General features: G+C 40.9%; 1 protein-coding gene across 10 annotated transcripts in view; it reads left to right on the top strand.

Moving 5' to 3' along the window:
• Window positions 1-13,311, top strand: part of LOC119916164 (rho GTPase-activating protein 23-like) — an 83,381-nt gene that overhangs the window by 58,497 nt on the left and 11,573 nt on the right. For 5 of the 10 annotated variants that reach the window (XM_038736076.1, XM_038736073.1, XM_038736071.1 and 2 more), the window contains exons 5-14: window positions 1,768-1,846; window positions 1,949-2,009; window positions 3,542-4,970; window positions 7,592-7,756; window positions 9,353-9,461; window positions 9,815-9,854; window positions 9,989-10,123; window positions 11,326-11,628; window positions 11,711-11,772; window positions 11,961-12,067. In XM_038736076.1, coding sequence (XP_038592004.1) covers window positions 1,768-1,846; window positions 1,949-2,009; window positions 3,542-4,970; window positions 7,592-7,756; window positions 9,353-9,461; window positions 9,815-9,854; window positions 9,989-10,123; window positions 11,326-11,628; window positions 11,711-11,772; window positions 11,961-12,067 — 2,490 coding nt within the window. The remainder of the gene's footprint in view (window positions 1-1,767; window positions 1,847-1,948; window positions 2,010-3,541; window positions 4,971-7,591; window positions 7,757-9,352; window positions 9,462-9,814; window positions 9,855-9,988; window positions 10,124-11,325; window positions 11,629-11,710; window positions 11,773-11,960; window positions 12,068-13,311) is intronic. The other 5 variants (XM_038736074.1, XM_038736075.1, XM_038736080.1 and 2 more) reach the window with 2 other exon arrangements.

A 13,311-nucleotide genomic window follows, 5' to 3' on the forward strand; every position in this document is an offset into this window, starting at 1 on the left:
CAACGCTGGAACTATTTACTTTTTGGAACTATTGCTGGCTGACGTCACACATTAATTCCGCCTTTTCTAGGCTATGAAAGTGGCGCACCTCTCTTTTACAACAGGCCTGGGGTCTCATATATAAACTGTGCGTACGTACAAAACAGGGCTGGAAACGTGCGTACGCCACTTCCCAAGCAAAGGTTGTGATCTATAAAAGACAAACTTGGCAGGAGAATGTGTAAGTAAACTCTGAACCATGCGTACACACATAAAGAGGAGAAATGAGAAACGGCGACTCACATGGCAGAAAGATGAATTGGTTTGAAATGAATAGGCCTACTATTGTGTAAAATAGATTGAAATATTATCTCTGAGTATTGTAGGCCTGAGTATTAAAGCCTTTCTGAATAAACAAACACCTGTTTTATTGACTTTCCCTGAAGCGCTCAAAAAAACACACAATTTAAGATCATTTGCAGCGCACAAAAAGATCCAGATTTAGGATAAAAAACACAAACAGAGATATCTGTTTCTGCTAAAGAACACCTCAAATATGTTGTACAGTTTAATCCAGAATCATATTAATTAATACTTGCATGCAGCGCAATTTATTCTCATAAATAAGGTGGACAAATAAAACAGGAGGACAAATCACATTTAAATTGATGCCGTTGTCAATGCGTCAGTCGAGCAAATAGGAGAGCATAGTTTCATATTGCCTATTGTTATCCCATGTTCGTTGCCTTTTCGAGCCAAACGCTGTGCGCCAGCGTGTGGATGTGATGCGCTGCTTGTAAAAACACGTTATGGAAATATAACACTACTTTATGTCATTTACAAGTCATATTTCTTTTAAGTCATTGTTCGCCTCATTAAGTGAGTGGACTGTTTCTGTAACCTAAATAAATGTTTAAACACAAGTAGAATGCATTTGGTTTACTCTCTTTTCAAACGGGGGAATCCCGTCCCTTCCTGCAGATCGGTTAGAAAGGGGTGGAGCTCCGGTGCACAAGCGTAGCATAAAAGTGCGTTTTTTACCAAACAACTTCAGTTTCACCAAAATTAAAATTAATTAAATTTCGTTTTGTAACTTTTCTGTCAGAATTTCCTTCCTTTTCTTCATGCAGTCAGTACGTATTAATATAATGAGGGGCGTTTCACTGACCATTTATAGCCAACTATGGGCGTTTGGAGGGTCGGACATGGCGCTCCCTCACATGCTCCACATTTCAAGTTGATTGTGATTTATAAAGGGAACTTGCTTACAGATGTGCGTACGCCATTTATGGCTTTTGGGAGTATGTACACTTTTGGTGAGGTTTCTACTCACAGTTTTATAAATGAGACTGCAGGTCCAGACCAAATGAACTCCAGGTGTATAAGGAAGACTGTAGGCACTACTCAGGGCTGCAATTTATACTACCTCCTCCTCTGGGTATAAAACTATAAATTAATCTGCATTTAAATTTACCGTTAATAATCTCCTAAAAAGATGCTAAAATGAAACATCAAAAGGAAAAAACTAAAGGAAAGTGCTGTTTGGATTGGAAAGATGGAAATACAACATTATTTTTATATAATATAAAGTATTCAGTCTCTGTCAAGGAAACTAAACATGACGATTATTAAGTAGGCATTTCTCTTTTTATTCTGTGGAAGGCACGATTGACCTAATTCTAATGCCAAAACTTTCCATGTAACACATATTTGACCCTTCTTCTTCTGTGTGTGTGTGTGTGTGTGTGTGTGTGTGTGTGTGTGTGTGTGTGTGTGTGCATACTCCAGGAGACAGGCTGGTCAAGGTGAATGGGGAGAGCATTCTGGGCAAAACCTACTCTCAAGTGATCGAGCTCATCCAAAACAGGTGGGAGACTAATGTTGATAAACCTCATTTCATGTTCATATCTGACCTGTCTAACCTGTTGTTAATATTTATATATATATATACTTTGTCCTTTTTTTGCAGTGAAAACATTCTGGAGCTCTCTATTATGCCAAAAGATGAGGATGTGTTGCAGTTGGTAAGTGTGAGTATTATCTTTCTTCTATTTTCTATTCTTTCCTTCTTTTCACCTTGTTACTGTGTGAAGTGACCGGCAGTTAGCTAGGCTGTGTAAGTAATAGCATGGATTGTGTATTTCTATCATAAATTATGTAGCTTAAATTAGCTTATTAAAAGTTTAACTACAGAAATGTGGAATTGTGCATGAGCAGAAAGGACTGTACCATTATCAATCGGCAGGCAACAAAATTAGTTTGTACAGATGAGGGTATAAAAGACTAGATTTTTTTACATAAAAAATACACACATCAAGAATTAATATATTCAAATTAAGGGTTGGCAGTTTTCTGATTAGTTTAAATGATCGGGTCATTCAGATTATTCACATTTTTGTCAGTGTATTGTCAAAAAATTCCTTATGCAGACCAAGTATCAGTACACACTGTCTCAATCCTACATACACCGGTGTATTATGTATTAATCTGCACCAACCAATGCACAATTTCCTCCAATTTGCATAATCATTAAGGCTGGGCACGTTAACGCTTTAACGCAGACAATTATTTTTTCACACGTTTCACAGTTTTTTAAAAATTATTATTATTTTGAAAATCCGTTGCTCACTGGCTCTGAATACTCATACATTCAAACCATGGGTCACATGTTGATCAGCCTGCAAATCAGGCACCCAAACAAGCAGCGGAGGAAAGGCTTCGGCAGACTACGCTGGATGCAGAGTGTGGGAGAAGTAGATAAACAAAAGCAAGACAAGCGATCAAATGCCATAGTGAAGTGGATATAGCTGCACACTGCATGCTGGTTAGTACTGGGGAAGATGTCGGTCTTAGGAATATCCTTAAAATCACAACGTAGTCGCTTGACCCCGCGGGTTCGCTCTGGCCTCCTCAGGTGAACGTCAGGGAGACAAGCACTCCGCAAGTTAACAGCAGGCGCTCTATGGAGAGTAACCATGGCAACTGCTTCTGTGCGCTACACAGCTGTAGCCTATTTAACTTAAGTTAAAATTATAGGCTACATAACTGTACCTGATAGGCCCTCATCTAGAATTGCGGGGATGCTCTGCCGTGTGAATTCCCGTCACGTTATGATGTTATGATGTTATGATGTTATGATCGTGGCTCTGGACTCTAAATTGTTTTAACAAGCTAGATAAAAGCAGTGGCAAATAGCTTTGGTTTAATATTTGATTTGATTACTTTAATGGTTAAGTTGAGATTTACAAGAAATATTTTATTGCTACTTTAAAAATTTTAAGCGTGCCCAGCACTAATAATTATATATTTGTAATGTGTTTAAGTCTTAAGTAGGCGTTGATGAGAGAGAGACTCATTGTTGATTTTGGTCTTTTAATTTGTTGACAATGACAAAAGTATCAAATTAACTTTTTAAGATTTGATTAAAGGCAGATTTATACTCCAGCAATTTTGGATGCATGTTGCATTTGCCTCACTCTGCCCTCTAGCTGTTCCTTCCATCTTTGTTCTTTGATCCTTTCTGTCTTGTTTTACATTGTGTCCTAACCCCTCTTGTCCTCAGGTGTACCCCCAGGATGCCTACCTGAAAGGCAATAAGCCATATTCAGGCGAGGCCCAGAAGCTTCCTGATCCACCACCTCTCTGTTACCCTTTCGCTAAGCCCAGCTCCACTACCCCACAGCCCAGCCACAACCTCCACAGTCCTCTGGACAACAGGCAGTGCCGACCCGGCCCCACCACCTCTCCACTGGACAATCGTGACCCCGCTACTTCTACCCCCACCTCCGGCTGGCCCGGGGGTCCTGGGAATTCCAGTGGCCACTCTGCCCCATCCGGGTGGCACCGTGGCCGTTCCGCGTCGGCCATCAATGCGCTGGACTTTCACTTTGCTAACCACAATGCTGCCATCGCCTCTGCAACTCTGCCTCCGCCACGGAAGAGCAGCCTGCCGGCCTCTGCCCGCACTCACACCGATGCTCTTTGCCACCAGGCTCTGTCAGACTGGTACTACAGCCAGGCTGAGGCTGCTGAGCACATGTCCCCCCGCCACCGCAGTATATCTCAGGATCGTTTAGCCGAGCTGGGGCTGGGGTTGGCGCTCTCGCCCGGCCCCACATCTGCTTCCACATCCTCTGTGGAGGAACGCAGAAGAGAGACACTCCTGTACCACCACCAGGCAGCTACTGCTTCCTATGATTCCTATTGGCTAGGGGGCTGGGGCGGTGTATCAGGACCTGGAAGCAGATCTTGCTCAGAGAGCCTACTGGCAGCCTACGCCGAGTACGAGCACAACTACGGCCGTTCTGTGGAAACACTGGCACAAGCCTCTGCGCTGGTCTCACCACGCTATGAACACTCTGCACAAGGCTGCCAAACGGCAAAATTCAGTAAGCAGAAATTCTCAGCAGGTCATCAGCACCAAACCACCCCCCCCATCACAGCCTCATCCACAGTGCCTCCTAGTGGCAGGCAGTCAGGTCATCAGGTAGCTGAACCCCAAACAAGGCGAGTAAAACAAGAGCTTGTGGGCGACAAAAGCTACAGCCCCTCTTTCTCCTGCAAAGCTGGCCACCTTCTCCAGCAGGCTCATTCCTTCAGAGAGCCCAGCTATAGGGGCCCTCACCTCAACTGGAGCCCAAACAGCAGAAGCAGCCCTGCGGACAGCGAGGGTGGGATGACACCCAGGCCGCAGTCTACCCCTGCTCTCTCTGCGTCAGAGGAGGAAAGAGCCCGACTTGGTGAGGACAGGGAGGTCATCTCCCCCATCTCACTGCATCAAGAGGTGGTCCTGAGGCAGAAGCCGCCTTCCAGCCGCCGAACCCCTGCACAGGCCCACTACACCACACCTGTGGAGTCAACTGAGTCCCCTGGTTTGACACCTCCAACAGGGACCCCTTCACCTGTCTCTGGGGGGCCTGGCTCCAGCCGTAGGGCTAATGGTAGCCTGGCACAGCATGCATTCAACTCCCTGTCCTCTATTCCCTTCATTGGTTAGTGACCTTTTCTCTGTAGCAACTGACTCAATGTAGCTGTCATGTTATTAGGGATCCAAGCCCGAGTGGGCTGGGGGCCACGTATGCAAGGTAGCGTGGCTGGGACCCTATTGTTATCACTCAGATTTTAATTGGGATGCTAATTTTGGCTAGCAAAAAAACAGGGTTAAAACTAAATGTCTTTACCTGAAAAATTAACAGCTGAGTCCTTAGAGTGTCTTTTAGTACAGCTGAACACTGAACAAGACATTTTTAAGTGACCAAAATGTTACAGTTAACTTTCATGAACTGAAAACACACTCAAAAACACTGAAACTCACCCAAAAACAAGTTCACAGCGCATTGGATACAATTTTCTTCTATCCTGATTGACAGGTCCCCGTTGTAGCAACGTAAAACTAATTAAACCTATCTCCTCCCACATTCCTCAATCGACTCCAAATGTGCTACACTGCATTTTCAGACTGTCCTTCACAAATGACCCAGACAGATTTTTGATTTATCAAAAATTTAGCCCACAGTGCATCACGTTGTATTACGACGAACAGTACTGTAAACAGTTACTGCTAATGTCAAAAATGTCATGTAGTGTAAATTTCAAAAACATAATTGTTCTATCCTTATGTAAACTATTGCAGTGTATGGAAATAGAGAATCTTTAAACATCAGTTTGTCGTTTATTGAGCAATCAGTCTTTGCAAAGATAAATTACAGAAGTACACAAATTGTAAATCAATTGTACTTATATTGAGCCTTTCTAGTCTTCTGAAAGCGCTTTACACAACATGTCACATTCACCCATTGACACACACACAATCAGATGGAGACTAATGTTCAGACTCACACACAATGCATACTTGCCCTTGTTGTCCGAGGTTGTGACTTTGAGCCCTGGGTAATGCAGGGTACACATTGGTCATGCAGTGTGTTGTGTGGATAAGAGACACATGATTTTAAATATATTTTTAATTTGAGACGTTTTGGTCGTGGTCTGGGCAGTTCTGCTGACGGACCCTCTTGTATTTCTCATTTGTCTTCCTCCTCTTCCTCCTTCTTGTTCTTCCTGAAAATGCCTGGCCCCTGACTCACTGCTGCTCAGCAGTTATAATTGGTTGTGTTAAGTGGAGTAAAATTCAAATACATCTTTCTGAAGATGAGATTGCACTACGCTAACACAGTATAAATTACTACACTTCCTTTTACCATGTCATTAACAGGCACATTTTTGCATATTTTGAACAATTATGTTGTCTGTTGCTACAGAGCTCTTCAGTATTCCACTTAAACTCTGTGGGCTTCGGTAGTTCACTTTTTCTTCCTGTGTGTTTCTACCCTTTTCAACATTTTTGTGTGTGTTTATACCTGTCTGTGTGTCGTATACATCGTCAACATAATGCTTATACCCTCAATACATTTAGTATTCTGAGTTCATGAATACTGAATGTTAAATGTTCTAAAATGCTTTTGTATCTTTACATGTCCAGTGTTTGTAAATTGGAAATAATCAACAGCAGTTTAGTTCTGCAAACATTTCTCAGAAACAGAGCTGTTCTGGAGTCAGAAATAATCTTACAGGTTCAGTCAACAGGCCAAAACATACTGAGGACATAACTGTGGACAGTGGCTTAGTGAAATGGGTAAGGAGTATGTTAGAAGAACTGTTGCTACAAACAAAAGTCTAGCTGATACTGCTGTCAATGTGGCCTAGCTTACCTTCCAAGTTCAAACTCCATAATATCTGGGTATGATGATCATTTTAAACTCAAAGCAAGAAAGTTTTGAAAGAGTACACAGTGGTTTTGCTGCTACATAGCTTACTATGATGATAAAATTATCTTACATTGCTGTGCAACTGACATTGAGTCAGTTCACTGACTTTATAACTCTTCTCTATTCTTGCCACTGTTACGCTGCATGCACACCATGTTAGTACAATGAGAAGAAAGCTTCCCATTATTCTTATTCCAAGCTGGTTACCCACACTGCAACCGTTGAAGTCACACCACACAAGCTAACGAGTGAAAACAGAAAGTATCAACATGATGCTATAGCTAGCTACTTTTTAACCGCTACAATTGACTGTATTTACTGTAAACTTTCACACGCAGCTACTTGTAATACAGTCTATACAATATGACCTGAACATACAGTAGCTGTACACTGTATTTTAGGACAACACAGATCACAGAAAGTAAAAAAACAGGAACACACCTCAGCAGAGACACGTTTGTTGTTTCCTGCTTGCTGTCCTGCTTCACTCTCGCTCTCAGCCAGGTGGCTTAATGATTGTGTCTTTCAGCCGACTAGAGAGATTCTTGGAAAATTTAGTAAAATTCAATTCCATTATTTTGTTAGTGCCACTCTTGGCCACAGCGCGTGTTGTACAGTAAAATTTACGTAGCACCGCAGTTAAAAAGAATTCTCACATTTGCCATTTAGATTTATCAGTTAATCTTAATCTCACCTAAGTTTATTTCTGCCTCCAGACCAGATCCACCTCAGAGAGATGTTCTAACATTCCAAACACCACCTGAGGAGACTCTTAGCTTGTCTTGTCCTGTCTGTGTGTTTAATACTTTCTCGTCCCTTGTTGCTCACCTGTGATGACGACCTTGCAGATGAACCTGCCAGTCCTAGCACTGATATACAGGCCTTCTATGTACCAGCCTGCTCTGTGGTGTCCAGTTCCCATGGCTCTACTATGGCCACCCCCACTTCCACCTCTGTGTCCCTCACCTTGTCCTCCATCTCCCCCTTTGTCCGACTTCGTTCTCAGGACTGCAGTGAGTCTCACTCACCCACTATAAATTCTGAAAGACTTCACAAAGGGTTAGACCAATATACAGTGTGTTCTCCAGTATGTTTTGACATTGCCAATGCTTTTGAGTCAAAATGACAAGCAGTAATGTAATGTCTTTATTTTGACACACTGGTATATTTGTGTAGCCTTAGCCGCAGGTCATCTTAAAGGAGTACTGTGACATTTACAACTGAAGAATTCCCCACTTTTATCCGTAGAATTCATCGTTTCAAAAGGAAGTGCTCAAAGTCACAGTGTAGAATTGATAGATTTCTGACCTTGGTGCTCCCTATTGGTATCTAAAGAGAGAGGGGAAGAGCAGGAGGAACTACAATGACTTGTAGTGATTGTATTATTACGTTTCAGCAAATTTCAATCTTTAGCTTTTGAATGAAAAATAATTTGAAGCTCGATGATTGGATGTTTGTCTCTGAAACTCTCTGTAGTTCATAGAGGACTCTTGTTGTATGCTATCAAAATAATTTGTAAAACGCTATAATCATAAAAATTCTTCTCATAGTGAGTATAACAACACTGAGACATCAATAAAATCAGTTTCTAAGTTAGGGTGTTTGTTCACTGTGTGCTTTCTACATTGGGAAATAAGGTCATTTAAAACTCTTGATAACAAAGAGAAACTGCATTTTGTTAGCATCGTAGGCTAAAATGTATCCAGAACCAGAAACTAAAAACCTAAATGTCCAGGTATTCCTTTAATATTCAGTATGTATATTTAACCCCTTAATTCATCCATCTGGCTTAACATGGGATTATTATCCTGTCTTTATTCAAGAGCGTAGTCTTTTTTATTTCACGTTCAGGTAAAGCTTTCCCTCTCAAGGCTGCCCTCGCACTCAAACAGCCCCTGCTTGTGCTTAGATTTGCTCTGCTTCTGCTCAAACTGTATGCTTGTACTCTGATATGTTGATGCTTGCACAGATTTCCTGCCTCCAGCTTCAGCCCTTCTTGCGCTCAGGCTGTTTCTGTGCACTCGTGAAACATCTGCTCTCAGATTTGTGCTCTGCTCTCTGATTTTTTTGTGGAATAACCCTGACAAAATCCCTCAACAGTAGAATCCATGTGTAGTGTTGATCAATAAAATAATTCCTGCCTCTCTGTGGGCAGGTTCACTCTACTTCTTAGAGCATCTCGTACAGGCAATTACTCTTTAACCCCCTCCACAGCTTTATTATATGCTGCCTTTGCTTTCTTTACAATTTTTGAAATAAAAAGTTATTAAATCTACAGTACCAGTGTCTGTACTTTTTACTATAATAGCTACCTACTGGATAATAGTAGCCATATAGCACACCGGCCTGACGCCAGGGTGCTGGAGGAGACTCAGTCACAGCCAAAGTCTGGGTGCAAGCACGCAGTTTGAGCAGAGGCAGAGCAAATCTAAGCGAGGGCAGGGTTTAGAGGGGAAGCATTACAACATCTGAAAATCTAATTGAAAGACCACGCTCTTGAATAAAGATAAAGGGAAGATAATGCCATTGCTAATGTCATATTGATCATGCACAGTTTGAAACCACAAATTACTCATCTTCTTGTCATTTCACACTTTTCCGGTCTTCAGGCAGTATTAAAGGTCGCCGCTCCTCTTACCTGTTGGCCATCACCACCGAGAGATCCAAGTCCTGTGACGAGGGTCTCAACACCTTCAGGGAAGAAGGTCGTGTCTTCTCGTAAGTCAGGAACTCTGGGGACACTTTAAAAGCTGCATTCTTTACTAAAATGGGTGTATATAGTCCTAGAAATGAGTTTGTTTGTAAGCCTATACACTATGTACCCCAAACCTACAATGACAAAAATCATTTAAAGGTTTGAGCATAGGCACAGGTTCAATGACAGCTGCATATTAAAGTTTTAGGGCAATTGACAATAATGAAGTTATTAGTACAGTCTCAGTCTACACTTTATGGAATTTTCACTTTTTGATTTATGTTTGTTGTTATAACTTTTATGTTTTTTTTTCTCTCTCTCTCTCCTCAAGTCATTTAGTCACTCACTAATGAGTTGTGTGCTTTCTGTTCCACAGCAAACTACCAAAAAGAGTCAAGAGCTTTTTCATCGATGGGGTGAGTCTTACATACAAATGAAAGTACATGTACTACATGTACATGTACTTTCTATTCCTTGTTTATTCATATTCCAGCAACCAAGCAAACACTGCCCAGCGTGCAACTCATAATACTCCTAAATTGTGTTTCAGTCTCTGGAGAGCCTGCGAGCCCAGGAGGAGGCCCGGTCCAAGCGCCACTCCATCTCTGAACTGTCCATCACCGTAAGTGATGTTCGCAAGGAGGGCTGGCTGCACTACAAACAGATCCTCACAGAGAAGGGAAAGGTACAACACACTGCTTGTACACACTGCAAACTAACTGACATTACATACGCACATTACAGTCAAAGTAGTGGCAGATTTACCTCTTGAAAATCATTCAGTTTTTTAAACAGGTCTTGACACAGAAGTAGAAAAAAGCTGTTTTCTCATTGCTACCCACCAATTAGCTTACGTTAGTAAAATAATTAATTAAAAAATGGTCCTAACTATATTATAAACATTAAATACATATAAACATTTGATGGCTACATACATATTGTTATTTAAAAAAGCTAATGTTTACATGTCCCAGGCAAACAGTCATCACCCTCTCCAGTTGATGATCCATGTAAAAGACAAAATAGAACAGCAGCATTGTTCTTGTATTGCAAGGTAGAGCTACGTATTTAGCAGTACATTATTACAGGCCAGGCACATTTACTTGTATAGCACCTTTCAACAACAAGGCAAATTCAAGTCATTAGACATAAACGAAATTAAGAAAAGAATCACAAGGCAATATGAAAAGACAATATAACAAGACACATTAAAATAGAATTTAAAATAGTAAAATAAAATAGAAGATAATAAGCTATTTCTATTTATTTATTTATAAGGAAAGAACACAATAATCAACATTACTGTAAAAGTGCCAGTTTTAGCCTACTGGCTAATTTTCAACTGCAGTCCTTCGGCAAGATGTTATTAAACCTTAAAGCTAAAGTAAAATACAGCTGATAAAACAGGAAAATAAAAAGTTCAGTGCATTTACAAGGCAATGCAAGATACAAAAAAAATACCGGAGGTTTTCTGGGAGCTTGTTCCGTATACATACGGGTGCATAAAAACTGAATGCTGCTTCCCCTCTATGTTTAGGTTTGACTCTGGGGACAGTAAGCAGACCTGTCCCAGGTGATCTGAGAGGTCTGGAGGGTTCATGATGGAGCAGCAGATCAGAAATTTATTTTGGCCATGAAGTGATTTATAAACCAACAGTATACTCCAAAAATGAACTCTTTGACAGTCAACTCTTTCCTGTTATTAGCCAGGAGTAGGCTGGGTTTTGGACTAGCCATAGGTCTGACTTAGATTAGCTTGACTCTCATACTCGTAAAGTATTTCAGACACAGAGTATTTCTCCATACATACTGCTTTGTCATGTGAACAGTTACTGAGCAATGATGGGACAATTGACGTTTTCTTGTTTCTGTCTTTACTCATTGTAGAAAGTAGGTGGTGGTATGCGACCGTGGAAGCGTGTTTTCTCTGTGCTCCGGTCCCATTCACTCTTCCTCTACAAAGACAAACGAGAAGCCATCCTTCACGGGACGGGGCCCAGCCAGGACGAACATCCTCCAATTAGCATCCGCGGCTGCCTGATCGACATCGCTTACAGTGAAACCAAGCGGAAGCACACCCTGAGGCTGACCACGCAGGACTTCTGCGAGTACCTTCTGCAGGCCGAGGACAGGGATGACATGCTGGCCTGGATCAGGGTCATCAGGGAGAACAGCAAGACTGACAACGAGGTAAGATCTTCATATCCAGGTAAATTTAAAGGAATTTACACAGACCAAATTTTTTGTAATTTGTAATCTCCATTTGCTCTAGGAGATTGGTTTCTCAAGACAAGCTCTCATCAACAAGAAGCTGAATGACTACAGAAAACAGAGGTCAGAACGGTGGATTATATTTGGTATATTATATAGTGTCAAAAATCCAAGAATATCCAGGCATTACATAAAACTGAGGTTATCATTATATTTTCATAAAGGTATTAAGACCTGAAAGACCCTCTTGTTTACTGAAATTCATAAAACCCCATCAAAATAACACAGCATAATTCATTTTCATTGTGCAGTCTGACAGGTAATAAGCCAGACTCCTCTCCCAGAGCCCATCGTATGATGCCCCCCTTCCTCCTGGCTAAGACTGACAACACCTCAGTGAACCGAGCCTCCAGAACTGGTGGGTACCAACATGATTGTAGCAACAAAATGCTAACTGCAGGTTAAAAGCTGCAAAGACAGTGTTTGCGGCATCATTTGGTATATTACATCTCAACAACGATTAGAAGGATGGTCAGGATGAAGCCTACAAACTTTGGTGATTACTTACTTACTTTTCCTCTAGCGCCACCATGAGGTCAGAATTTCTCTTTGTTGTTAAAGTGACATCCCCGTCAATGTTAAGTGCTTTGTGTATAGCGAAAAAACAAAACAAGGAAATGTATATTTATATAGTATATGCAGATGTAGACTTAGGAGTGGCCAAAATAGTTTATATTTACTTTCAAAGCATTTGTCATTATTTGCATATAATTCTGGGCCCTATACATAAACAGGCTCTGTGGGCCCCCTTCCTCTCTTGGATCCTGCCTCTTGCATCTTTTGAAAATAAAAAATTCAAATTCAAATAATTGAGATAACAGCTGTACACATTAAACTGTAGTGCTGATAAGGGCAGTCACTGAACCATTCATAATATATTTAAACAAGTCATAATAATCTAATTTGAGCTTAAGTCAGTTTGAAATCTCACCACATTTCAGCCCTATTTCCTCAATATACTGCATCCTACAGTTACTTTACTATGGTTAAATTAGGTTTGCTTTAAGTACAATGCTGAGGAGAACCTTATTTTCCTTATGTTTGTTTATGCATTTATCATTCCCAAAGTATAAGACAAAGCTAAAAAATACCATCTTAGTTGTCCAACACTTGCTTACTATACTGCTTAATAAAAGACAACTGAAAAAAACCTTCACTATAGTCAAAAAGAAGACAAAAATAATCTTTACATACACACATACAGTACATACAGCCAGAAAATTTAATCTGTCCTTTGTGTCCCAGCCCACAGTTTAAGTTAGTGGCTTAAAGACATGTTGGCCTAAAAGCAAAATAATTAAAACTTTAGGAAGTTTAATTTATGAAGGTGATAATAATTTATGTTCTAACCTGCAATGCAAATATGCATCCAGCTAGATTCTTGATAACATTGATGATATTAGCTTCAACCATTCTAAAACTGTGTTAGTTGTGATTGTGCTCACCTTTCATTAGACATTAGTAAGCAGTTGTTTTACTTCGCTGCTTTCTTTCTCTTTTGTTTCCTTCTTTTCTTTTTTGGTAACTGGATTCCCCTTTCTTGGAAACAGACATGACTGTCACAAGCATTGATGCTCCAGCATCAGCAGTCAGTCGACTCGA

Source organism: Micropterus salmoides, unplaced genomic scaffold, assembly GCF_014851395.1.
Source record: "Micropterus salmoides isolate LMB-PRFRI ecotype aquatic unplaced genomic scaffold, ASM1485139v1 Ms_hic_scaffold_21, whole genome shotgun sequence".
NCBI lineage: Eukaryota > Metazoa > Chordata > Actinopteri > Centrarchiformes > Centrarchidae > Micropterus > Micropterus salmoides.